We start from the raw sequence: 27,970 nt of genomic DNA on the forward strand, positions 1-27,970 counted from the left end.
CGGTAGGAGGCCACGGGTAAGACCCAGAACACGTTGGGAAGACTATCTCTCCCTGGGAACGCCTTGGGATCCCCCGGGAAGAGCTGGACGAAGTGGCTGGGGAGAGGGAAGTCTGGGCTTCCCTGCTTAGGCTGCTGCCCCCACGACCCGACCTCGGATAAGCAGTAGAAGACGGATGGATGGACAGATGGATGGATGTTATTTTTTCCCCATTTAGTACATCCTTTCGGGGTCTTTCTGTGTGGAGTTTGCATTTTGTTCCACCCCCTGGGAGGTGAGGGGAGCAGTGAGCAGCAGCGGTGGCCACCCTCGGGGATCATTTTGGTGATTTAACCCCCAATTCCATCCTTTGATGCTGTTCTCACTGGGTACTCAGGCATCCTCCCACCTCCAAAAACATGCACCTGGTGTTAGGTTGGTTGGCGACACTAAATTGGCCCTAATGCAGGGGCCGGCAACCTAAAATGTTGTAAGAGCCATATTGGACCAAAAATTCAAAAACAAATATGTCTGGAGCCGCAAAAAATTAAAAGCCATACAAATAGTGTGTCATGAGATTGAATTTAAGAGGACCTAAAGTAGACCAAATGCATGAGCTCAAATATAGCTACGAATGAGGCATAATGAGGCAATATGTACATATAGCTAGCCTAACTAGCATGTTAGCATTGATTAGCTTGCAGTCATGCAGTGAGCAAATATGTCTGATTATCACTCCACACAAGTCAATAACATCAACAAAACTCACCTTTGTCCGTTCATGCACAGCATTAAAGGTTTGGTGGACAAAATGAGACCGGAAAAGAAGTGGCATAAAACATATCTTAGAAAGTCAAACAAAACAAAAGTCATTCTTTTGTTTTGTTTGCATGGCTCTAAATAAACCATTCATTCATTCATTCAAAAGTTATACATGTAAACAAACTACGGTGAGTTCAAGGACCACCAAAATTAGTAGGACAAATCAGCGCTTGCAAATTACTCGAATCAGTGAAGCATGTTTAAAAAAAACAGTGTGCTTAATAACAATTAGGGAGGTTTGTGTCATGTTTCTCCTCCTACAGAAACAATATTAAAACAACAAATATATATTTTATATTTTTTTCCCCTCATCTTTTTCCATTTTTCCTACATTTTTGAAAAAGCTCCAGAGAGCTACTAAGGCGGCGCTAAAGAGCCGCATGCGGCTCCAGAGCTGCGGGTTACCGACCCCCGCCCTAGTGTGTGAATGGAAGTGTGAAATTTGTCTGTCTATCTGTGTTGGCCCTGCGATGAGGTGGCGACTTGTCCTCCAGAATGAAGCTGGGATAGGCTCCAGCACCCCCGTGACCCGGAAAGGGAAAAGCGGTAGAAAATGGATGAATGAATGGATGGCTGGCATTTGTATTGCTCACTGACAGGTGAGCGGGCCGATCCCGACATCGACCACATGGATACTAACTGCAGTACTACCATCCATCCATCCATCCATTTTCTACCGCTTGTCCCGTTCCGGGTCGCGGGGTGTTGCTGGAGCCTATCTCAGCTGCATTCTGGCAGAAGGCGGGGTACACCCGGGACAAGTCGCCACCTCATCCCAGGGCAGCAGTACTACCAGTATTGGTTTAACAATTAACGCGATAGTCAGTTCTCTGCATTTTTCTTTTACAATTACCTCTAAATGTTTTTGTTTGCGTTGTTTGTATTGTTAAATTGTTGAGATTGGTACTTGTACTGTTATATTGTTACATTCAGAATTGAGAAATATGTCGGCCACAAAAGGGCAAAAAAGCCGAAACATTTTAGTTAAATGAACATTAATAATATTATAATCAAATGTAAAATAACAAAACAATATATTATATTATATATTTGTGGAGTTAAAATAATAATACCCATATAGCGAGAGAGAGAGAGAGAGAGAGAGAGAGAGAGAGAGAGAGAGAGAGAGAGAGAAAGAGAAGCCTGCTCCTCAGGGGATTTTATAAAATTTACAAGCGAAACAGGGTTGTAGGGATGATATAGCCTATGTTTTTTTTTCCCCGACCTAACGTATATTCCGCTCCACCCCAATATTGAGCACCGTATAAACCACCGCTTATTCCCTTAGGGGTCGCAGGGGGCGCTGGTGCCTATCAGCTACGATCGGGCGGAAGGCCGTGTTCACCTTGGACGATATATATATATATCTATATTAGAGATGCGCGGATAGGCAATTAAATCATCCACAACCGCATCACTAAATTCGTCATCCACCCGAACCAACATCTTATCAAAACCACAACCGCCCGCCACCCGCTCGTTGTTATATATCAGGTGTCGGCAACCTTTACCACTTAAAGAGCCATTTTGACCCGTTTCACAAAGTAAAGAAGACAGCGGGAGCCACAACCATTCTCGCAAATATTTGCTGGTGGTCACCCAAATGACAAGAACAAGGACGTGCTATGAAGCCATTGCCTTTGACGCCTTCTACAACATGTACAAACTGCTTGCCAGCAACATGTTGTATGTGGCTTCCAGAAAAAACACATACAAGATTGAAAGGCATACTGGGTGATACAGGTTACCTTGAAGTTTGCGATATTAACAACTTTAACACTCTTAGTAATATGCGCCACACTGTGAACCCACACCAAACAAGAATAACAAACACATTTCGGGAGAACATCCTCACAGTAACACAACATAAACGCAACACAACATATACCCAGAATCCTTTGCATCCATGACTCTTCCTGACTACCGTATATTATAGACCCCGATAGCACTAAACCCCGCCCCCCTACGTGCGTCGGTTAAGGTGGGCGGGGTTGGGGGCGCGGGGGTGTAAAATATAGTCAGGAAGAGTCATGGATGCAAAGGATTCTGGGAATTTTTTCTGTTGCGTTTATGTTGTGTTACTGTGAGGATGTTCTCCCGAAATGTGTTTGTCATTATTGTTTGGTGTGGGTTCACAGTGTGGCGTATATTAGTAAGAGTGTTAAAGTTGTTTATATTACAACCTACAGTGTAACCTGTATCATCCAGTATGCCTTTCAATCTTGTAGCGGAAGCCACATACAACATGTTGCTGGACTGGCAAGCAGTTTGTACATGTTGTAGAAGGCGTCAAAGGCAATGGCTTCATAGCACGCCCTTATTCTTGTTATCTGGGTGACCAACAGCAGATAGTCGCAAGAATGGTTGCGGCTCCCATTGTCTTCTTTACTTTGTGAAACGGGTCAAAATGGCTTCTTTGAGTGGTAAAGGTTGCCGACCCCTGAACTATATATGTATATTTCCGAATGGTTCAACCGCCACCCCCCCAAATTTATTTAAAATCTATTTTTTTGTCATGTCACCCGCCTGACCCGCGGTTTATCCGCGGACTCTGCGGATGAGACCGCAAACCGCGCATCCCTAATATATATATATATATATATATATATATTAGGGCTGTGAATCTTTGGGTGTCCCACGATTCGATTCAATATTGATTCTTGGGGTCACAATTCGATAATATATCGATTTTTTTGATTCGATTCGATTCTCGATTCAAAAACTATATTTTTCCAATTCAAAACGATTCTGTTTTCATTCAATACATAGGATTTCAGCAGGATCTACCCCAGTCTGCTGACATGCTAGCAGACTAGTAGATTTAAAAAAAAAAAAAGCTTTTGTAATTGTAAAGGACAATGTTTTATCAACTGATTGCAATAATGTAAATTTGTTTTAACTGTTAAACGAAACAAAAATATGACTTATTTTATCTTTGTGAAAACATTGGACACTGTGTGTTGTCAAGTTTATGAGATGCGATGCAAGTGTAAGCCACTGTGACACTATTGTTCTTTTTTATTATTTTAATAATGTCTAATGATAATGTCAGCGAGGGATTTTTAATCACTGCTATGCTGAAATTATAATTAATATTGATACTGTTGTTGATAATATTCATTTTTGTTTCATTACTTTTGGTTTGTTCTGTGTCGTGTTTTTCTCCTCTCAATTGCTCTGTTTATTGAAGTTCTGAGTGTTCCTGGTTTTGGAATTGGATTGCATTGCTGTGGTATTGCTGTGTAGATGGATTGATTAAAAAAAAATAAAAAAAAATCGATTTTTAAAAAAATGAGAATTGATTCTGAATCGCACAACGAAAACGATTCGATTCATATTCGAATCGATTTTTTCCCACACCCCTAATATATATATATCTGTATATATATATGTTTGTATATATATATATATATATATATATATATATATATATATATATATATATATATATATATACACATATATATATATGTATATATATATATATATACATATATATATATATATATATATATATATATATATATGTATAATTATAAATAGTTTATGTATAATTATTAAAATGATAATTACTATTATGTTTTGCTTTTGCTTTTATATAGTTATTTAGTTTTATTTACTTTATTTTGCTCAAACATGTATATGTAATGAAACACATAAGGAAATAATATTATAATTTCGGTAAAATATTTGCATTGACAAGCGGTATGAAATGGATTGATGGGTGCGTACATTATTGCATTTATATATTTGAAATGTGTTTGTTGATATGTAATCAACCAAATGCCCTGATTTGTCTGATTTGCATATGGTCATGAATTGATCAACAAATTTAAGGCCAAATCAAGGAGGGGAGTTCGATCACTTTGATCATTTTTAAGTTAAAAAGTATCAGACTCAGTGTTGGTATCGGCAATGCTATCCATGTCGTCACTTATCGCCCAACCCGACTGACAGCAATCGAGTGCGCATGCGCCAACATCACCTGAGAGAAGCTCCTTGGCGGTGCGCGCAAGGCAAGAAGATTATAAAAGTCCGAGCGGGGGCCGGAGAGGCGGACATTACTCCCCGCTTTGTTAGCAAAGAACTTCAACTTCCCTTCGCCTTTCTTGTTCCACCAGGTGTACTCGGGGTTGCTTAGTTTCGACCCAGCACGAAGAAAAGGGGAAGGAAAGAAAAAGTCATGGGTCGAGGAAGAGAATTAAGAACGAGCTAGCGCCTTTGGTGGGGAGTGCGAGCCGGGGAGAAGCCGCGGTGTTCGGACACAGGATGGGGATGGATGTCAGCACTCTCCGGACCCTCATCAGCAGATATGTAAGTTCTGTTTGTTTCCCCTCGCACACACTTGGACAAAATACACACCAGAGCGGGGTTTTACTTCTTTTCCACCACTTATCCGGATTAAGTTCCACTCACGAGAGAGGAAGTAGCACCTTCTCACCGATTTATCAGCAAACTCTTTCCTTATTGGTTGGATACATTTTTGTATTTTACTAGAACCGGAAGTAAAATCATTTTCATCCATTGTTGAGAAGTCATTTAGGAGTATGTAGAGAAACTGGGATTTGCACAAATTAGTTTAGATTAGATTAGATTACATTAGATTTCCGTCTTTCCTTGAATTGCGGCCGGGGCGCTAATTAATTTAAAACCTCTCCTCACCCCTGCGCTTACCAAAGGCATGCAGTAAAAGTAAGCATGCGCTAATTATTTTAAAACCTCTTCTCACTCCGGCACTTACCAAAGGCATGCAGTAAAAATTTGAATGTGATGTAAACTTGTACCTTAAAGGCCTACTGAAATGATAAATAAATGATAAATGGGTTGTACTTGTACAGCGCTTTTCTACCTTCAAGGTACTCAAAGCGCTTTGACACTACTTCCACATTTACCCATTCACACACACGTTCACACACTGATGAAGGGAGCTGCCATGCAAGGCGCTAACCAGCACCCATCAGGAGCAAGGGTGAAGTGTCTTGCTCAGGACACAACGGACATGACGAGGTTGGTACTAGGTGGGGATTTGAACCAGGGACCCTCGGGTTGCGCAAGGCCACTCTTCCACTGCGCCACGGGAGATTTTCCTATTTAAACAGGGATAGCAGTTCCATTCTGTGTGTCATACTTGATAATTTCGCGATATTGCCATATTTTTGCTGAAAGGATTTAGTAGATAACATCCACAATAAAGTTCGCAACTTTTGGTGCTAAGAGAAAAGCCCTGCCTCTACTGGAAGTCACAGACGATGATGTCACATGTTGATGGCTCCTCGCATATTCACATTGATTTTAATGGGAGCCTCCAACAAAAACAGTTATTCGGAACGAGAAAACGACAATTTCCCCATTAATTTGAGCGAGGATGAAAGATTCGTGTTTGAGGATATTGATAGCAACGGACAAAAAAAGAAAAAGAAAAAACAAGTTAAAAAAAAAAACGCGATTGCAATGAGACGGATTCATGTGTTTTTAGAGACATTTACTAGGATAATTCTGGGAAATCCCTTATCTTTCTATTGTGTTGCTAGTGTTTTAGTGAGTTTAACAGTACCTGATAGTCGGAGGGGTGTGTGTAAGAGTGTGTTGAAGCGCTGTGTCTCAGGGAAGTCGACGGCAGCTTTATGGACGGGGCAAGCTCAGCTGATATGCGGTAAGAAGCAACTTTTTCCCACAATTTTCTCACCGAAACCTGCTGGTTGACATTCGGTTGGGATCCATGTTCGCTGTGATCCATAGTAAAGTTTCACCTCTGTGAATTTTAAACAAGGAATCACCGTGTATTTGTGTGGTTAAAGGCTAAAACTTCCCAACTCCATCTTTCTACTTTGACTTCTCCAATATTAATTGAACAAATTGCAAAGGTTCAGCAACACAGATCTCCAAAATACTGTGTAATTATGCGGTTAAAGCAAACGACTTTTAGGTGTGTGTGTGCGCAGCGGTCATATTTCTTAACAGCCCGTGACGTCAAGCGTACACGTCATCATTACGCGACGTTTTAAAGAAAAAAACTTCCGGGAAATTTCAAATTGCAATTTAGTAAACTAAAAAGGCCGTATTGGCATGTGTTGCAACGTTAATATTTCATCATTGATATATAAACTATCAGACTGCTTGCTGGGTAGTAGTGGGTTTCAGTAGGCCTTTAAAACCTCTTCTCACTCCGGCATTTACCAAAGGCATGCAGTAAACATTTGAGTGTGATGTAAGCTTGGACCTTAAATCCTACTGAATAGCTCTTAATCTTCTTCCCTTTATGCGATTTCAAATTACCGGTATTGAAATCAGCCTCCCCCATTTTGAAAATGATGACAGGGGAAGTGTCACTCGTGACGTCACAAGTTTGACCAGGTGGTAATACTAAGCATGCGCTAATTATTTTGCGAAGCCAGTTTGACCCGGCAGTAATTCAAGGCAGGCGCATACTATATGCCGTGTGGAAGTTCAAGGAAATACGGTAGATTAGATTAGTTTATTTCAAAGCGGACAATGCAATTTCATAAAAACACATGACTACACATGGTTAAAAAATCCAGAATTAGCCAGAAAGCTAGTTTTCATCCATTATGTAAAAAAAGGCACTAAAATTACAATTTAAAAGAAAATAAATAGAGAGAAAAAGAAAAAAAGCACACAATAATACGGAGCCCCTAAAGCAGAGGTCTCAGACATGCGGCCCGCAAGCCAATTGGGGCCCGCAAGACGTTATTTTGCGGCCCCCACCGTAATATGAAATTTTAATGTTAGTGCGGCCCCCAAGTTTTATATACCGTATTTCCTTGAATTGCCGCCAGGGCGCTAAATATTTAAAAACCTCTTCTCACTTCTGCGCTTACCAAAGGCATGCGGTAAAAGTAAGCATGCGCTAATTATTTTAAAACCTCTTCTCAATCCGGCATTTACCAAAGGCATGCATTAAAAATTTCAGTGTGATGTAAGCTTGGACCTTAAATCCTAGTGAATAGCTCTTAATATTCTTCCCTTTATGCGATTTCAAATTACCGGTATTGAAATCACCCTGCTCCATTTTGAAAGTGATGACAGGGGAAGTGTCACTCGTGACGTCACGAGTTTGACCAGGCGGTAATACTAAGCATGCGCTAATTATTTTGCGAAACGAGTTTGACCCGGTAGTAATTCAAGGCAGGCGCATACTATATGCCCTGCGGCAATTCAAGGAAATACGGTAGATTAGATTAGTTTATTTCAAAGAGGACAATGCAATTTCATAAAAACACATGACTACACTTGGTTAAAAAATCCCGAATTAGCCAGAAGGCTAGTTTTCATCCATGATGTAAAAAAGGCAGTAAAATTATAATTTAAAATAAAATAAAAAGAGAGAAAAAAAAAAAAAGCACACAATACTACGGAGCCCCTAAAGCAGCGGTCTGAGACATGTGGCCCAATTGCGGCCAGCGGGCCGCCCCCCCACCTTAATATGAAATGAAATTTTAATGTTAGTGCGGCCCGTGAGTTTTATATGAATGGCGCGGGACAGCGTTGTGTTATTTGTGCAACGACTGTGTGGCATGGCGATGCCAAGTTTGTTCCCCGTGGGTGCGTCAAACATGAACACAGCGAAGGTAAGATTAAATGATTTATTTAACAAAAGGAGCTATGAACAAAAACACTGGAGTTAAGCAAAAGGCAAACAAAAGCGCTAGCATCAAAGGCTCGGAAGACAAACAGATAAACTAACTTTGGCACCAAGGCAAAAAAAGGTAAAACAAACACAATTAGTATGAGAGCTAAGAATAACAAGCGGCATAGCGTATAAGCTAGCGAGAACCCACATAAAGCAGTCGTACAGTTGCATGAAAGCAAACTAAAGTCCGAGAATGAACAACAAAAAGAGGCAGGCTTATATATGGCAGTAATCAAGTGTAACAGGTGTGCGGGAACCGAGAGTAGCAGCTGAAACTAATAAGAAACCATGGAAACAGACTAAACAGAAACTAAGCAGTCAAATGACTGAGAGTGATACCAAACAAGAGAACAAAACAACAAACTGTGAAGATCCGAGTAGCGGATCGCAACAATTTGGGTCCAAAATGGCTCTTTCAACGTTCTGGGTTGCATACCCCTGCGTTGGTGGAAAAGCGGCAAATGAGTGTAAGCGACAGAAACGTTGCCATGGAGACGAAGGTTTTTTTACGTGTCTGGCGACACCTGTCCGTCAGTAATAACAGTCCCCGATAACCTGGACCAATTCAAACCGTTATTTAAAAAAAAAAAGTATTGTTTAATTTGCATTGCATCACACGAACACTACATATATTTCTATATGACACCGGATAACACTATGGGAGCCATCACTTTTTTTTGCGCTCGCTATCCCGGTACTTTCCCGGCTATTATCCGCCGACCGCCCTGTTGCTGTAGGGAGGAAAAGCGGAATGACACACATTGCGGAAATAACATTATTCTCTGTGCGTGGGCAAATGCAAATGTATTCCACAACTCCAAACATGTCTTTTTCAAAGCCTGCAATGAAGAGAAAGGATAGTGGTGAGCAAAGACAATTCCAGGAAAGGTGGGGGATGCAATATTTCTTTTTTGAGCACAGGGGCACACTGACGGGTCTTATTTGCACAGAGAAGGAATAAAATTTGAAATGTCATTATACAACTAGGGCTTCACGGTGGCAGAGGGGTTAGTGCATCTGCCTCACAATACGAAAGTCCTGCAGTCCTGGGTTCAAATCTGGGCTCGGGATCTTTTTGTGTGGAGTTTGCATGTTCTCCCCGTGAACACGTGGGTTCCCTCCGGGTACTCCGGCTTCCTCCCACTTCCAAAGACATGCACCTGGGGATAGGTTGATTGGCAACACTAAATTGGCCCTCGTGTTTGAATGTGAGTGTGAATGTTGTCTGTCTATCTGTGTTGGCCCTGCGATGAGGTGGCGACTTGTCCAGGGTGTACCCCGCCTTCCGCCCCATTGTAGCTGAGATAGGCGCCAGCGCCCCCCGCGACCCCATAAGGGAGAAAGCGGTAGAAAATGGATGGATTATACAACTAGACATGTTGAGTATGCAACATTGTTTTAAAAAATATTTTCTCGCGGCCCAGCCTCACCCGGACTCTGTATCTAGTGGCCCCCAGGTGAATTGAGTTTGAGACCCCTGCCCTAAAGGGACATGGGGGAATTGTTTTTTTTAGATATGTTTCTGGTGTGCTCGAGATGTTTTCCCGTGAGCAAAAGAAACCTATCTAAAAAATATTTATTTTCCCCATGTCCCTTTCTGTTTCTTGTGCTCACGGGAAAACACCTTCGAGCGCACGAAAAACTTTTGCATGAGCACAAGATATATATCTAAAAAAAAAAAAAATGTTCCCCCATGTCCTTATAGGGCAGGCCTGGGGCAATTATTTTGGCCAAATTTAGAGAAAAAAATGTCTGGGGGACGGTTTTTAGTAACACTAATACAAAAAGTCTGATTGAATGCAAAACAATGTATGACAGACCGCCTTAAAAATCTAAATGGAATTTAATTTTTTTTTTGCTGAATACTACGGAGCCCCTAAAGCAGCATATTTTACAATCAAGCGAAACGCAACAAAAATGCAACAAACAGCGAAATACGAACGCGAAGGGTAAAAAAAACAAAACCCAACTGCAATCTAATATATTTGATAAATCACTAAGCTTTAGAACTTTGTTGTAAAAATCTCCTTCCATGTCTGTCCCTGACACCCGCATTTCAGGCTGGCTGGAAGCACTCTGTGGAAACGCTCCCCACCAACACTGCTTGGTGCCTCGTCTGGGCTGCTGTGACACAGATTACCATAATAACAAGAAGGGCTGCGAATCTTTGGGTGTCCCACGATTCGATTCAATATCGATTTTTGGTGAATGTGAGTGTGAATGTTGTCTGTCTATCTGTGTTGGCCCTGCGATGAGGTGGTGACTTGTCCAGAGTGTACACCACCTTCCACCTGATTGTAGCTGAGATAGGTGCCAGCGCCCCCCGCGACCGCAAAAGGGAATAAGCGGTAGAAAATGGATGGATGGATGGGGTTGCGATTCGATTATATATTGATTTTTTTCGATTCAACACGATACTCTATTCAAAAACGCTATTTTTCCGATTCAAAACAATTCCGTATTCATTCAATACATAGGATTTCAGCAGGATCTACCCTAGTCTGCTGACATGCTAGCAAAGTAGTAGATTTAAAAAAAAAAAAAGCTTTTATAATTGTAAAGGACAATGTTTTATCAACTGATTGCAATAATTTAAATTTGTTTTAACTATTAAACGAACCAAAAATACGACTTATTTTATCCTTGTGAAAATATTGGACACAGTGTGTTGTCCAGCTTATGAAATGCGATGCAAGTGTAAGCCACTGTGACACTATTGTTCTTTATTTTTATTTTTTATAAATGTCTAATGATAATGTCATTGAGGGATTTTTAATCACTGCTATGCTGAAATTATAACTAATATTGATACTGTTGTTGATAATAATTTTTGTTTCACTACTTTTGGTTTGTTCTGTGTCGTGTTTGTGTCTCATTTCAATTGCTCTGTTTATTCCTGGGTCAGGTTTGGTTTTGGAATTGGATTGCATTGTTATGGTATTGCTGTGTATTGGTTTGTTGGATTGATTTAAAAAAAAAAAAAAAAAAATCTATTAAAAAAAAAAAAAAAGAGAATCGATTCTGAATCGCACAACGTGTATAGTATACTAGTATATCGAGCAAAAGCGCAGATTTAAACCATTGAAATACTCTGTATAGTTCAAGACTTACGGTCATTTGAAAACATCACTGCACATCATAGTGGCAGCTACAGTTTCCATCTTAAAAATCTAAAAAAATTATTTGGGAATGTCAAGCGGGCCAGATTGAAAAGCTTAACGGGCCGCATGCGGCCCCCGGGCCTTAATTTGCCCAGGTCTGCTATAGGGGCTCTGTACAATACACATACAATATGATAAAAAATAAAATACAACATCACAACATAACATTTATCCTAGCATCAAAACAGGCTCATCTTTTAGTGCTGGAAGCTGTGTTGACAAGCCACATTTGCAATTTTTTTGTGAAGGCCTTGTAAGTTGTGACCAGTTATCCTCCTCAGGTACTGAGTTCCACACATTTGCGCTCCTTACTGACCAGGCCGATTTACTGAAAGTGCCTTCTGCGCAGAGGAATATAACAGTCACCTCCGACAGAGCCTTGAGTGACATGCTCACGGCTGTTTCTTTGGCTGATGAACTCTGCCAGTGGATCTAGAGCCAATTCATGCAGTACTTGATAGCTCAGTTTTTAAGTCTGCAAATGTGTGAAAACTGTCCCAGTTTAAATTAATGTATTTTTTTTCAGAATAGCACAGTGATGATAGTGCCTAGGTTTTTTTTATCCATAACCTTACTAAACAAAATACTAAACACTCACATTAATAATAAAGAAGTCACAAGTCAAGTATCAGAAACTGAGCGTAAATCCACTTTATGGAACTTAGTAAGCCTGTGTTGATGTAGAAGTCATGTATTTTGTATTTCCAGTGGAGTCTCTGCCATCCAATCTAATATATTATGCGGCATCTCCCATTCGAGCTGGACTTCCAAAAAATCATTCACATGAATTATGTAATCCAGTTGTTGTTTTTTTGTTTTTTTCTCCCTGCGAGTCAAATCGATGGGCTGCAGTGGAGCCACCAGTTCTGTATGGCTCTTGCATTAGGCTCCACACTAATGTGTTGAGTGAGATGAGCGCCGCACACATGAGAGTCCGAGAGCCCCTTGCTCATCTGAGGCTTAGATCCGGCCTCCCAACTGTTGCTAATGGCCAATAAATTGAAATCCCTGCTGCATGGGAGCAGAAATGGGGCTGCGTAGTAAAAGAAGCGAGTTGAGACAAGCCGGTGACTGATGGGATGTGGGATGCTGATGAGGTCTGCTTGTGTAATTGATCTGGATAACGGCTTAAGACAAATGGGTTTGGGCTAAATTGATTGTGTTGCCAACGCAACACAAACCTGCATGCGCAGCGGACTGCTGAATATTTAAGATTAGGGTTGGGAACATTTATCTGTTTGTCAATACGTTGCTTTCATGAAATATCCGTCAATACACGGGAGACAGCATTATAATGGACAAATATGTCCCTAACCGCATCTGGGAGAAAAGGAACACTTAAGTCTTTATTTGGCCAGCAGTAGCAAAAGTCGTAGGATAGCAGAGGTGGATACTAGTAATGCACTACATTTACTTTGTCAGGGTTTCTGCAGGTCATTAAAACACATTAAAACTAATTATATGGATTTGGTGAAAGTTGGAGACCTTAAATTGCTTGGAAAAATAAACCAATTTGATGTCCAAAGGCATTAAACCATTTTAATGTGGTGCAATTAGCTAATCACAAGTGGGCGATTAAAGGTAGGCAGCTGTTAACAGTGGCACATTTCTTTGGCTTGACCAGCAAAGTAACTTCTGCTGTTACCACGACGCCACCATAACTGGCAGCTGCTGCTAACACTACAGACACATTCTCAGACTCAACCATCTTGTGAGCCAATTGTAATTCACCAGAGTGTACCAGTTAATGTAAACTTTTCAGCTATTCAAGATTATCATTGTCTAATGCTTATAATTTGGTCTGTACAGACCGTTGTACGCTTCTGACCTTACATATATATATATATATATATATATATATATAATATTTATCTGTAGTAGGACATGGGCATTAAATTTGCTTTAAGTTGCATTACATTTTTTTAATGTGGTGCAATTAGCTAATCACAAGTGGGCGATTAAAGGTAGGCAGCCGTTAACAGTGGCACATTTATTTGGCTTGACCAGCAAAGCAACTTCCGCTGTTTACCACGACGCCACCATAACTTGCAGCTGCTGCTACCAATACAGGAAAATAAATAAATAAGATACATTCTCAGACTAAATCTTGTGAGCCTATTGTAACTCACTAGAGCATGGGTGTCAAACTCTGGCCCGCGGGCCAAATTTGGCCCACCGTGTAATTTAATTTGGCCCTTGAGGCAATATCAAATTATGTTATAACACCGCATTCACTGCTAATACTCATACTTACCAACCCTCCCGATTTTCCCGGGAGACTCCCGAATTTCAGTGCCCTTGCCGAAAATCACCCGGGGCAACCATTCTCCCGAATTTCTCTCGATTTCCACCCAAACAACATCATTGGGGACGTGCCTTAAAGGCACTGCATTCAACGTCCTCTACAACCTGTTGTCCCGTCCGCTTTTTCTCCATACAAACATTGTGTCGGCCCAGTCACATACTATTTGCGGACTTTACACACAAACAAGTGAATGCCATGTATACTTGGTCAACCGCCATACACGTCACACTGAGGGTGTCCGTATAAACAACTTTAACACTGTTACAAATATGCACCACACTGTGAACCCACACCAAACAAGAATGACAACCACTTTTGGGGAGAATATCCGCACTGTAACCCAGCATAAACACAACAGAACAAATACCCAGAACCCCTTGCAGCACCAACTCTTTCGGGATGCTACAATATTTGAAAATTGATTTTGCATGTCACTATAAAGTTATACAAGCCTTGCTCGTTCAATATTCAATGCAAAACTTGTTTGGGTCCCTATTAAAAGGTTAATTCGTTCAACCTTGGCCCGCGACTTTGTTCAGTTTAAAATTTTGGCCCACGCTGTATTTGAGTTTGACACCCCTGCACTAGAGGGTACCAGTTGATGTAAACTTTTCAACTTTTCAAGATTATCATTGTCTAATGCTTATAATATTGTCCGTGCAGACAGTTGCAAGCGTTTGACTATACACATATATAATATTTATCTACAGTAGGACATGGGCATTAAATTTGCTTTAAGTTGCATTAAAAAGGCATGCAAAAAATATTTAATTAGGTTTGCTGAGTACTTTCAGAAACCCTGTCTGTTATGTTTTCTTAAGGAACTTTTTGGATAAATTGTGTTTAACGTATTTTTAATGCAATATATACTTTTTACTTTTATTGAAGTACTTTATTGAAGAAAAAAACGCAATGTTTACAATGGGAGATGACATCAGATGTGGAAGTGGGACAGTCAGAGATGCTAGGAATTTAGGTTTATAGAAGATTCTATAAGAACTGCTTTTGATCCTACTCGTGGAAAAGTGGGCTAGTGATTCAAAAACTGCATTTTTTCAAACTTCATGAACAAATAAATAGAGATGCAAATGGCCTCATGTCACAAACATGTTTTATGAGGAATACCTGGAATATGAATGTATTGCAACGTATCCTTTTTTTAAAGAATACCAATGCATGGGGTAATTTTTCTAAGGGTTAATTTAACTTGAATCATATTACTCTAAAGGAGTCCTTCTCAAATAGTGGGGCGGGCCCACGGATGTCAGTGGGGGGTGCGAGTTACCTTTGGGGAACATGCTTTTCTTCGCCGTACTAGACTTTGATGAAGTGTATGTAGCATTGGGCTTCACTCTGAGGAAAGACTGGTGTTGTTGATACAGATACAATGTTATGCAGAGGTGTACTTGTAACAATTTTATGGACAAGTTATACTATTTATAGCCGGGGTGGTGGGGCACAAAATATTTACTTTTTCCTCTGTGGGTGCAACAGAAAATAATTGAGAAGCACTGCTCTAAAGTAATAGTATTTTTACCTGAGTACAATTTTTGGCTATGCTACCCACCTCGGTAGGATAAAGAGATGAAAGTCAGGCTATAATTTTTGGTAGAAATGTCCAATAATAGCTTTTTAGCCGATATCCAATATTCCGATATTGTTCCACTCTTAATTACCAATTCCGATATTAACCGATACCGATATGTATATAGTCGTGGAATTAACACATTGTTATGCCTAATTTTGTTGAAATGCCCCGCTGGATGCATTAAACAATGTAACAAAGTTTTACAAAATAAATCAAGTCAAGTAATGGAAAAAAATGCCAACATGGTTCTGCCAAATTTATTATTGAAGTTACAAAGTGCATTATTTTTTTAACTCACTTCAAAACAGCTACTTGGAATTTGGGACATGCTCTCCCTGAAGGAGCACGGGGAGGTTAAGGTGGGCTGGGTTGCGGGGGGCGGGGTTGAGTTGGGGGATTAGGGGGTAGCGGGGATGTATATTGTAGTGTCCCGGAAGAGTTAGTGCTGCAAGGGATTCTGGGTATTTGTTTTGTTGTGTTTGTTGTGTTACGGTGTGGATGTTCTGCCGAAATGTGTTTGTCATTCTTGTTTGGTATGGGTTCACAGTGTGGCGCATATTTGTAACAGTGTTAAAGTTGTCTATACGGCCACTGTCAGTGTGACCTGTATGCCTGTTGACCAAGTATGCCTTGCATCCACTTGTGTGTGTGAAAAGCCGTAGATATTATGTGATTGGGCCGGCATGCAAAGGCAGTGTCTCTAAGGTTTATTGGTGCTCTGTACTTCTCCCTACATCCGTGTACCACTCTGTACAATGGTGTTTTAATAAGTCATACATTTTACTTTTTGAAACCGATACCAATAATTTCCAATATTACATTTTAAAGCACTTATCGGCCGATAATATATGGCTTTTAAAAAAAAAAAAAGCAGATGTGCTTTTTGTCTCTTGGGTCATGCTGCATAACCTTGGTCACTTGCCACCCAGTTGCCGGGTCACCGTCTCTCCAGTTGCCGCCATCTCTTATTATCTCAGACGGGCCGAGGACGTTATGTAAGCTGTGCTTCTCAAGTGTAATATGCATTGTAATCTCCGTGTCCGTGAAGAATGGGAGTTGAATGTAATCGCAACGACACGAAGGAGCTCACTTGTGGTCCATTCACGCCGCCGGCTCGCATACACCCATTTATCTTCTCCGACTCCTCCAAGAGTTTTAATAAGACCGTTTAGGAAGGTTTTGAATGTAGACTGTCTACAGCAGGGGTGTCTAGTTTATTTGTCACTCCCCAACTTTCTGAGTCAGAAATGGGTGTTCTAGTAGAAATTTCCAACTATGGTAAAAATGGTAAATGGTTGTACTTGTATAGCGCTTTTCTACCTGTTTTTAAGGAGCCAAAAGCGCTTTGACAGTATTGCCACATTCACCCATTCACACACACATTCACACACCGATGGGGGAATCTGCCATGCAAGGCGCTAACCAGGACCCATCAGGAGCAAGGGTGAAGTGTCTTGCTCAAGGACACAACGGACGTGACTAGGGTGGTAGAAGGTGGGGATTGAACCAGTAACCCTCAGATTGCTGGCACAGCCACTCTCCCAATTTCACCACGCCGTCCCCATGAACTCGGAAATTCCGGCTTCATAGGACAAATGGAATGCACCGTTAATGATGTCATTATAGGGCTGGGCGATATGGCCTTTTATTAATATCTCTATATTTTTAGTCCTTTTCACGATACACAATATTTATCTCAATATTTTGCCTTAACCTTGATTTAACAATTAATGCATGTAATAACACCAGTATGATGATTCTATGTGTCGATATTTTGCCTTAACCTTGATTTAACAATTAATGCATATAATATGACCAGTATGATGATTCTATGTGTCTACATCAAAACATTCTTGTTCATACTGCATTAATATATGCTCATTTTAAACTTTCATGCAGAGAGGGAAATCACAACTAAGTCATTTTACCAAAACTGTATTTATTAAACAGTTATTAAGCAGTGGCACAAACATTCATATCATTTCCAAAACAGAAAGTGCAAGATTGTCAGAGACACTTTAAAACAAGCTATCTAGTGCCCTTTTGTGCATGATGACACTAAGATGACATATCAAAACAACACTAAATTAAAGTGCGCTTTTTGTACAGAAGGCCACTACAATAGTTTAAAACTTATAAAGTGCACTTTTGTGCATGATGTCACACAAGATATTTAAATAGCTGTCAAATAAAAATGAGCTGCATAATAGGAAATCAAATAGTGTATATCATTTGCTATGTGGTAGGTTCCTGCGGACCTTATCTGCTTCTATTTTAGACTATTTTTTTCTTACGGTGTTGATGTGGAAATGGTTGCTTGGGCACTTTGTTGGGTGTGGACATGCGGAGTTTCAAGCACTCTTCATTCTCTAGCGCAGGGGTCACCAACCTTTTTGAAACCAAGAGCTACTTCTTGGGTACTTATTAATGCGAAGGGCTACCAGTTTGATACACACTTAAATAAATTGCCAGAAATAGCCAATTTGCTCAATTTACATTTAATAAATATATATATATATATATATATATATATATATATATATGGGTATTTCTGTCTGTCATTCCGTCGTACATCTTTTTTCCTTCGATGGAAGGTTTTTTGTAGAGAATAAATTATGAAAAAAACACTTAATTGAACTCTTTAAAAGAGGAGAAAACAGGAAAAAAATGAAAATGAAAATTTGAAACATAGTTTATCTTCAATTTCAACTCTTTAAAATTCAAAATTCTACAAAAAAAAGAAGAGAAAAACTAGATAACTTGAATCTTTTTGAAAAAATTAAAAAAATAATTTATGGAACATCATGCCCGATTGTAGCTGAGATAGGCGCCAGCGCCCCCCGCGGCCCCGAACGGGAATAAGCGGCATAAAATGGATGGATGGATCATTAATAATTTTTCCTGATTAAGATTAATTTTAGAATTTTGATGACATGTTTTAAATAGGTTAAAATCCAATCTGCATTTTGTTAGAATATATAACAAATTGGACCACGCTATATTTCTAACAAAGACAAATCATTATTTCTTTTAGATTTTCCAGAATTTTTTTAAAAAATAATTTGAAATAAGATTTAAATTTGATTCTACAGATTTTCTAGACTTGTCAGAATATTTTTTGGGAATTTTAATCATAATAATTTGAAGAAATATTTCAAAAATATTCTTCGTCGAAAAAACAGAAGCTAAAATGAAGAATTAAATTAAAATGTATTTATTATTCTTTTACAATAATACATTTTTTTTTTACCTGAACATTGATTTAAATTGTGAGGAAAGAAGAAGAAGGAATTTAAAAGGTAAAAAGGTATATGTGTTTAAAAATCCTAAAATCATTTTTAAGGTTGTATTTTTTCTCTAAAATTGTCTTTCAGAAAGTTATAAGAAGCAAAGTAAAAAAATAAATGAATTTATTTAAACAAGTGACGTCCAAGTTTTTAAAATATTCTATTTGAGTTTTGTCTCTCTTAATATTAAAAATGTCGAGCAAAGCGAGACCAGCTTGCTTGTAAATACATAAAATTTAAAAAATAGAGGCAGCTCACGGGTAAGTGCTGCTATTTGAGCTACTTTTAGAACAGGCCAGCGGGCTACTCATATGGTCCTTATGGGCTACTTGGTGCCCGCAGGCACCGCGTTGGTGACCCCTGCTCTAGCGGGCGGCTTTTCAAATGATGCTTCAAATTAGCAGTGCTGCTACTTTTTGTAGCAACGCTTTTGCCGCATACTAGTAAAACTTCTTCTCACTTGAAGCCAAACGACCGCCAGACAAGGGACCCTGTGCTGTTTTTCTTGGGAATTAATTATTCCTTCATTTGCTACCTTCTCTCTCGTATTACCACTCGCACCGCTTCGTTAGCACCTGCAACTGCTAACGTTAGCCATGTCGCTACCTGTCTGCTCGGCGAGGGCGCGTGACATTGCACGCGCGTCAGTATGCGATGTATGTAAGAAGGTGCGCTGGTTTTACCACTCAGTGAGAAGCAGGGACAAGAAAGAGTGAGAAACGCATGTAGTGTAATGCCCGCAGCTAAAAGCAACTGCGGGAGAATGTATACTGGAATATCACGATATAGTGATTTTCTATATCGCACCTGCGATATATCGAGTATATTCGATATATCGCCCAGCACTACTTCATTGATTAATTTGCACAATTGTTTATAACGTGTAACAAAGTTATTTGTAGTATGTGCATATGATGTTTAAGAGGCAGAGTTAAGATGCAATCCACCGTACGAAATTTGATCAACAAGCTACACTGAAGGTCCCATTATAATGTGTTTGTCAGCCAAAGCAAACAAAAAACAGATTTCAAATTTAATTGTGGTGTGGCTGCTAACACTAAATACAAGACGACTTTCCCGAAACGTTTAACCAAGAGGTTGGATTTGATCCTAAAGATTACACTATAATGTAACAATTTAATAACGCTTTGAGGGAAACGAACCCAGTAGATGCCCTTCATGAATTTTGTGAAATGCCTCAGGAATTGAAATATCGTGTCAATATATTTTCAATCAAACTCAATATGTACTAGTACAATTAAGATGCTTTACAGTCAACTGAGGAAGAATGAATAAAATAGATTGAGTATGAGCGTGCATTCGTGCATGTGAAAGATCCTGACTGCCCCACCTGTGTCTGTGATGGTGTGGGACTGCAACCGAACAGCATTCTTCCCCGACCTACTAATCTAGATTCCTGGACAGGAATCACAATCTCCTCCCTCCACGTTGGGATTAAAGGGTTACTGGTGTTCACTACCTTCAACCACTTAATCCAGTTGACAAATTTGAGCCAATCAGTAATCCCCTGCCAGTTTTTTCCACCAGACTTTGCAGTGGTCGCAAATGTTATGGCATGTGAAGCTGGTGCAGATAAGTGATCTCACACGCGGGGAGGGGGAATAGAGTTGTAGTCAGGTGAGGTAGAGGCCGGCGGATCACATGTACTCTTCTTGTCAATAATTAACAAGCAGACAAGATGATGCTACTTCTATTCTTCTGTGGCCTTCAACAGGGAGTCCGGGGCCCATGTGGGGCCTGCAGAGGTATTCCACGTGGGTCGTGAAGTTTTTGGTTTCAAAAAATATATTTGACCATATTTTTCATGCTTTAGAGCGCACTGATATACAGTGGGGCAAAAACATATTTAGTCAGCCACCAATTGTGCAAGTTCTCCCACTTAAAATGATAACAGAGGTCTGTAATTTTCATCATAGGTACACTTCAACTGTGAGAGACAGAATGTAAATTATGGTGGAAAATAAGTATTTGGTCAACCATTCAAAGCTCTGACTGATGTAAGGAGGTTTTGGCTCAAATTCTCACGATACATGGCCCCATTCATTCTGTCCTTAACACGGATCAATCGTCCTGTCCCCATAGCAGAAAAACAGCCCAAAAGCATGATGTTTCCACCCCCATGCTTCACAGTAGGTGTGGTTTTCTTGGGATGAAACTCAGTATTCTTCTTCCTCCAAACACGACGAGTTGAGTTTATACCAAAATGGATACATGGATGATACATCAGAGGATTGGGAGAATATCATGTGGTCAGATGAAACCAAAATAGAACTTTTTGGTATAAACTCAACTCGTCGTGTTTGGAGGAAGAAGAATACTGAATTGCATCCCAAGAACACCACACCTACTGTTAAGCATGAGGGTGGAAACATCATGCTTTGGGGCTGTTTTTTATGCTAAGGGGACAGGACGATTGATCCATGTTAAGGAAACAATGAATGGGGCCATGTATTGTGAGATTTTGAGCCAAAACCTCCTTCCATCAGTGAGAGCTTTGAATTGTTGACCAAATACTTATTTTCCACCATAATTTGCAAATAATTTATTTAAAATTCCCACAATGTGAATCCCTGGATTTTATTTTCACATGTTGTCTCTCACAGTTGAAGTGTACCTATGATGAAAATTACAGACCTCTGTCATCATTTTAAGTGGGAGAACTTGCACAATCGGTGGCTGACTAAATACTTTTTTGCCCCACTGTACAAGCCGTAAAATATTGTTACAACTATTAGCCGCACCAGACTATAAGCCACAGTTGTATACTGGTACGAACGATTTGGCAAATGCTTATTTACATACCTTAATTGTTTCCAATCGGTGCCTGTCACACGACAGTAAAATGGCTGATTAAACAAAACAGAAGTCATCGTCATGGACCCACTGTCCATGAAGCTAGCTCTCTAATCAATTAAACAGACTCAAAAACCCCACAGGGACATTTTGGTGAATTTACAAAATTGAGACAATACAAAAAAAATTTCACTGTAAGTTAATATGCTAACACAGACATTTGTAAGCATGTTGGAATATTCACTAATGCTAATTATGCTAGCTTGATTACTTGCATGAAAACAGTCCTATGGACATTACACATGGGATGGTTTAGTAAGTTTAAATGGTTTGTTATTTTGTAAAACTTACAAACATTGAAGAATCCTTTCGAGCAGAAACGGTATGGACAAAAGCTACTAGTTCAACGAACATAACAGGAAGTACATTTTCTGTTGTGTACTAGGCAAAGGGAAGGAGGCGACACCAAGGCAGAACTGCGTTTTCGAAGGTTTATTCAAACCTTTGATAAATGTGTGGGATGTGTATGCCACCACTAGTGAGTGAATGCAGACGATTTGTGGAATTAACAATTTTGAATTTACCAGAGGGTGTTGTCGGTGCGTGTCGGATGTAGGGCTGGGCGATATATACGATTTATCGCGGGTTTGTCTCTGTGCGATATAGGAAATGACTATAGCGTAATATTCGAGTATACATTCTCCTGCAGGACTTTTAGCTGCGGGCGTACACTTCAAGCTCTCCTCGCTCTTTCCTGTGTCTCCTTCTCACAGACAAGCAGGCGCACATTCTTACATACGTCACAAACTGTCACGTCATACGTCACACACACGCCCTCGCCCAGCAGAGAGGTAGCTGCATGGCTAACGTTAGCTGCTAACGTAGCCGTACGAGAGAAAGATGGTGCGGCTCTGGTAACAAATGAAGGAAGACTTAATTCCCAATAAAAACAGCAGGGTTTCCATCGTTTGGCGGGGGTTCGGCTTCAAGTGGGAATATGTCGGACAAACAACCATAATTTGTCAAGTGTGGGGGGAAAAAGCGTTGCTATAAAGAGTAGCATTACTGCTAATATGTAGCATCATTTGTAAAGTCACTCGCTAGAGAATGAAGAGAATTTCACAACCTTAGTAACATACCACATAGTGAAGGATGAATACTATTGGATTTCCTATTATGCAGCTCATTTTTATTCGACACTTAAAATGTCTCTGACAATCTTACAATTTATGTTTTGTAAATGACTTGAATGTTTGTTCCATTGCTTAATAACTTTAATAAATACACTTTTGGTCAATTGACTTAGTTGTGATTTCCCTCTCTGCATGAAAGTTTAAAAGTAGCATATATTAATGCAGTATGAAGAAGAATGTTTTAATGTAGACACATAGAATCATAATACTGCTGTGATTGTATGCATCAAGTGTTCATTCAAGGCCAAGGCAAAATATTGTAATATATATCGTATATCGCGATATGGCCTAAAAATATCGCGATATTAAAAAAAGATAATTTCGCCCAGCTCTAGTTGAATGTGTCTTTTGTCGAATCCAAAGAGTCAGGCGAAGGGGTAGTCTGGCAAGCAGTCGGGGGCTGGAGAGAGGCAACGATGTCCGTGTCCAAACTGGTCAAGGATCGGTAAGGCAAGCAACAATCCAGAAGGAGGTCGTGAGGAAAGACACGATCACAAAAGACACTGGAAGACACAGAGGACATCAAGACAGGAGCGAAGAAGAACTCAAAGAAGGCGAGCAAGGGGAGGTGAGATTGGCTTCGTCCTGGTGAAGGTCTCCTGGCTTCGCTGTCTCCTTTTGCCGCTCCTTCTGGTCAGGTCATGGTGCGCTGATGGGTGATTGCCTGCACCCATGTCGCTGCGTGGGTGTGCTGCGCCCAGCGCGATTAGGGGCGTGTCTGAGCGAGCAGCCAAAGAGGGAATTGTGACACTCAGAATCATGAGAGACACGGGTTTGAATCCGTGCCGTGACATTTTCAACATTTTCAACCTGAAGCGCCTGCAGGGCGCTAACTAGCACAAACAATAACACACATTTTCAGTAGCTGCTTTTCATTGCAGTTTTTCGCAAAATAACAGCAATATTTCTATAATGTTGACGTTGTGCATTTGCGCCTTGGAAGTGTTTTCAGTAAAGGGTGTTTTGCATCATTAGTCGTAATTCTCATAAAATAGCAAGACTCCACATTGAGGAAGATGCATGTTTTGCGATTCCACGGTTTTGGAGCTGTGATCACAATTGCAGCCACTGCTGTTGCCGTGATTGTCAATAGAAGACCAAGGCAGCAGGTGATCACTCAAAGGAAACATCTTTAAGTATGGCAGATGCCATGAATAAGGGATTTTTGGGAGAAAACTGTGAACGAGAAATTCACAGACGAATCGTGGGCCACCTCGACACTGTCGGGACTGTGGGTCTCTCCAAGCCTGCGGGTCGGCCTGTATTGCTGGAAAGACACCTGCGAGACTCCCTGGTGCTGCCTTGCTCCCCCCGGCCGACCGTTCAGAAGCAAAATCAAGACGACCCAACCCCCCCAAGCCCAGCCGGTTCGGTTGTTTTGGTATTTTGTAAATATGGAAAAAAACGTGTTTGAATTATGCTTTTGCGATACACGTCAATATTGAAATTAGGGCTGGGCGATATGGTCTTTTATTAATATCTCAATATTTTTGGCCAATGTCACGATGCACGATATATACCACAATATTTTGCCTTAGCCTTGAATGAAAACTTGATGCATATAATCACAGCAGTATGATGATTCCATGTGTCTCCATTAAAACATTCTTGTTCATACTGAATTAATGTATGCTCATTTTAAACTTTCATGCAGAGAGGGAAATCACAACTAAGTCAATTTAGCAAAACTGTATTTATTAAACAGTTATTTAGCAGTGGCAAAGACGTTAATGCATTTCAAAACAGAAAGTGTAAGATTGTCAGAGACATTTTTAAAACAAGCTATGAGGGCAATTTTGTGCATGTCATTAAGATCAAAACACCACTAAATTAAAGTGCACTTTTTGTACAGAGCGCCACTACAATAGTTTAAAACAAATAAAGTCCACTTTTGTGCATGATGTCACACAAGATATTTCAATACGTGTCAAATCCCCTAGGGGGGGGGGGGGATTGCCCACATATGTGGTCCTCTCGAAGGTTCTGTATATTATATCAAACATTTCCAACATGTTTGATGGAGGTAATATATGCTAACAGCTGACAACTCTCATTTTGTTCATATCTATGAATCTGCTTACGAGAGGTGCAACAGTACAAGTAACCCACGCTACGGTGCAAAGCTGGTTTTAAGACCATGGTTTTGCTTCATTTTTGGTACTTTTTGTGGGGAACTATTTTTTTGCGTCTCAAAGTTTTTTGTTTTTTTTTTGCTTGTCATCTCAAACATTCTGCAATAAACTAAGTATTATTGATGTATTGAACACTGTAAGGATTTTATTTCAAGTTAACATTTACAAAACAACACTTTCAAATGGTAAATTATTATTTGTATTCTTTAATTACTTTTGTACATCAGTGGTTCTCACCAGTGCTTTGGCAAACAAAACGCGGTCACCCAGATTGTGGAGTTTTTAAAATTTAAATTCTGGGTTAGTGCGTCTGCCTCACAATACAAAGGTACTGCAGTCCTGGGTTCAAATCCAGGCTCGGGATCTTTCTGTGTGGAGTTTGCATGTTCTCCCCGTGAATGCGTGGGTTCCCTCCGGGTACTCCGGCTTCCTCCCACTTCCAAAGACTTGCACCTGGGGATAGGTTGATTGGCAACACTAAAATTGGCCCTAGTGTGTGAATGTTGTCTGTCTATTTGTGTTGGCCCTGCGATGAGGTGGCGACTTGTCCAGGGTGTAAACGCCTTCCGCCCGATTGTAGCTGAGATAGGCGCCAGCGCCCCCCGCGACCCCGAAAGGGAACAAGCGGTAGAAAATGGATGGATGGATGTATCATATATTGAATGAAAATACATTAAAGTGTATTTTCGAATTTGAGGTACTGTAAAATAATGTGCAATACAGGCCAAAAGTTTGGACCCACCTTTTCATTCAATGTGTTCTTTATTTTCATGATTTTTACATTTTTGATTGTCACTGAAGGCATCAAAACTATGAATGAACACATGTGGAGTTACGTACATAACAAAAAAAGGTGAAATAACTGAAAACATGTTTTATATTCCAGTTTCTTCAAAATAGCCACCCTTAGCTCTGATTTCTTTTTTGCACAGTCTTGGGATTCTCTTGATGAGCTTCAGGAGGAAGTCACCTGAAATGGTTTTCACTTCACAGGTGTGCTTGAAGATCATCAAGAGAATGCCAAGAGTGGCCAAAGCAGTAATCAGAGCAAAGGGTGGCTATTTTGAAGAAACTAGAATACAAAACATGTTTTCAGTTATTTCACCTTGTTTTGTCAAGCACATAACGCCACATGTGTTCATTCATAGTCTGAATGCCTTCAGTGACAGTCTACAATGTAAATAGTCATGGAAATAAAGAAAAGGCATTGAATGAAGAGAAGGTGTGTCCAAAGTTTTGGCCTGTACTGTATATCAACACATAAAACAAGTTTAATGATTAATTCGGGAACAAAATGTTTTTTTTTATCCACAAACAAACAAAAAGAACACAAAGGGTCTCTACGCAGATGTTTATTTTAGTACATGTTCTATCAGAGGTGTGGAATCTTTGCAAACTTTAGACATAAAAATGCCTTTTATGATTAAATTAGTGAGTGTCTTGATTCTCCCAGTCGGGACCAATACAGTCACATAGACGTTCGTAGTGCCTGCAAGTCTTCATTCAGGGCAGGATTACTGGTGAGCTGCAGCAGATAGTAAAAATAAAATATCCCTGAATTCGTTGCTCCTTTTTAAACATTGTGTTTAAACTTCTATGCTTGTGTTAGTAATATTTCTTTATTTTGTTCTTCTGGGCTGCACTGCCAGCTGTGTAAGGGGAAGAGGCACAGCGCTGATTGAACATTCATTACGTCGTGACAAGCTTCACTTCCCTACTGTTTATAACTGCGGTAAATTCTAACAGACTTTTCCGCCACGTTTGATCAAGGAATTATACTGACAGCAGATCACCGTGATCGACCTCAAATTAGCAGCGATCACGATCATATAATCGCCAAGCCACCTCAGAAACCACTGGTGAACAAGATACTTATATGATCAGTTAAATTTGAAACACAATTTCACACCAGATATATAAGAAGAGGGTCCCTGTTTTCTTCTTTCCATCAGTTTGCCTGGAGGAAGAGCCATGTTCTTTGGTAAGGAACACCTGAGTGTGGTTGAGGGCGGTGCCTACATGGGAATTAGGGATCTGATAAATGTCCTGGCATGACCTGACCAACTGAATCTATGCAGACACAAAATGGAAAGTAACGTTGTATTGTGCATGGCTTTCCAAGAACTTGGTGTTTTATTGTAACGGTCTACCATTCACTGAAGATGTATAAGAGGTTTTGTTAGCTCGGGTAGCAGCAGGTTCATCCTAATCATTTAACACCCGCCAGCAAGGTTAACCTCTTTACCAGATGGATTTACAAGCTCTCTCTAAGCTCGTCTTTGGGTTGTTTCACTGTTTGACTGTCAGTTGGGATTGATCTGATGAACGCAATGTCATGGTAGCTATATATCATTAGTTTACACAACGCAAAAAGCTGAATGCAGACATTATTAGGACCGTACTGTCTGCTGAAGTCACTGTTTCCACTTCTAGATTGGTTTTGTATGTATAAATGACCTGCCTTAGGGAACCGGAATACCCTTAAAACTTCATCCCTGCAGGAGGACTGTAACGATTAGTCTAGTTCAGTGGTTTGCAACCTTTTTTCAGTGATGTACTCCAGTGAAAATGTTTTTAATTCAAGTACCCCCTAATCAGAACAAAGCATTTTTGGTTGAAAAAAAGAGATAAAGAAGTAAAATCCACCACTATGTCATCAGTTTTTGATTTATTCAATTGTATAACAGTGCAAGATATTGCTCATTTGCAGTGGTCTTTCTTGAACTATTTGGAAAAAAATATATAAAAATAACTAAAAACTTGTTGAAAAATAAACAAGTAATTCAATTATAAATAAAGATTTCTACACATAGAAGTAATCATCAACTTAAAGTGCCCTCTTTGGGGATTGTAATAGAGATCCATGTGGTTCAATTTCTTCACAAAAAAATAAATCTTTCACATCAATATTTATGGAAAATGTCCACAAAAAATCTAGCTGTCAACACTGAATATTGCATTGTTGCATTTTGTTTTCACAGTTTATGAACTTACATTTATATTTTTTTGAAGTATTATTCAATAAATATATTTATAAA

The 27,970-nt window shown here is 39.9% G+C and overlaps 1 protein-coding gene across 6 annotated transcripts in view; it reads left to right on the top strand.

Annotated features, from left to right (window-relative positions):
- The first annotated feature begins 4,779 nt into the window (after nt 1-4,779).
- Nucleotides 4,780-27,970, top strand: part of atp11a (ATPase phospholipid transporting 11A) — a 113,503-nt gene continuing 90,312 nt past the window's right edge. For all 6 annotated transcript variants that reach the window (XM_061889878.1, XM_061889879.1, XM_061889874.1 and 3 more), the window contains exon 1: nt 4,780-5,115. In XM_061889878.1, coding sequence (XP_061745862.1) covers nt 5,071-5,115 — 45 coding nt within the window. In that variant the 5' untranslated portion in view covers nt 4,780-5,070. The remainder of the gene's footprint in view (nt 5,116-27,970) is intronic.

The sequence above is a fragment of the Nerophis ophidion genome, linkage group LG27, assembly GCF_033978795.1.
Source record: "Nerophis ophidion isolate RoL-2023_Sa linkage group LG27, RoL_Noph_v1.0, whole genome shotgun sequence".
In the NCBI taxonomy this organism is placed as follows: domain Eukaryota; kingdom Metazoa; phylum Chordata; class Actinopteri; order Syngnathiformes; family Syngnathidae; genus Nerophis; species Nerophis ophidion.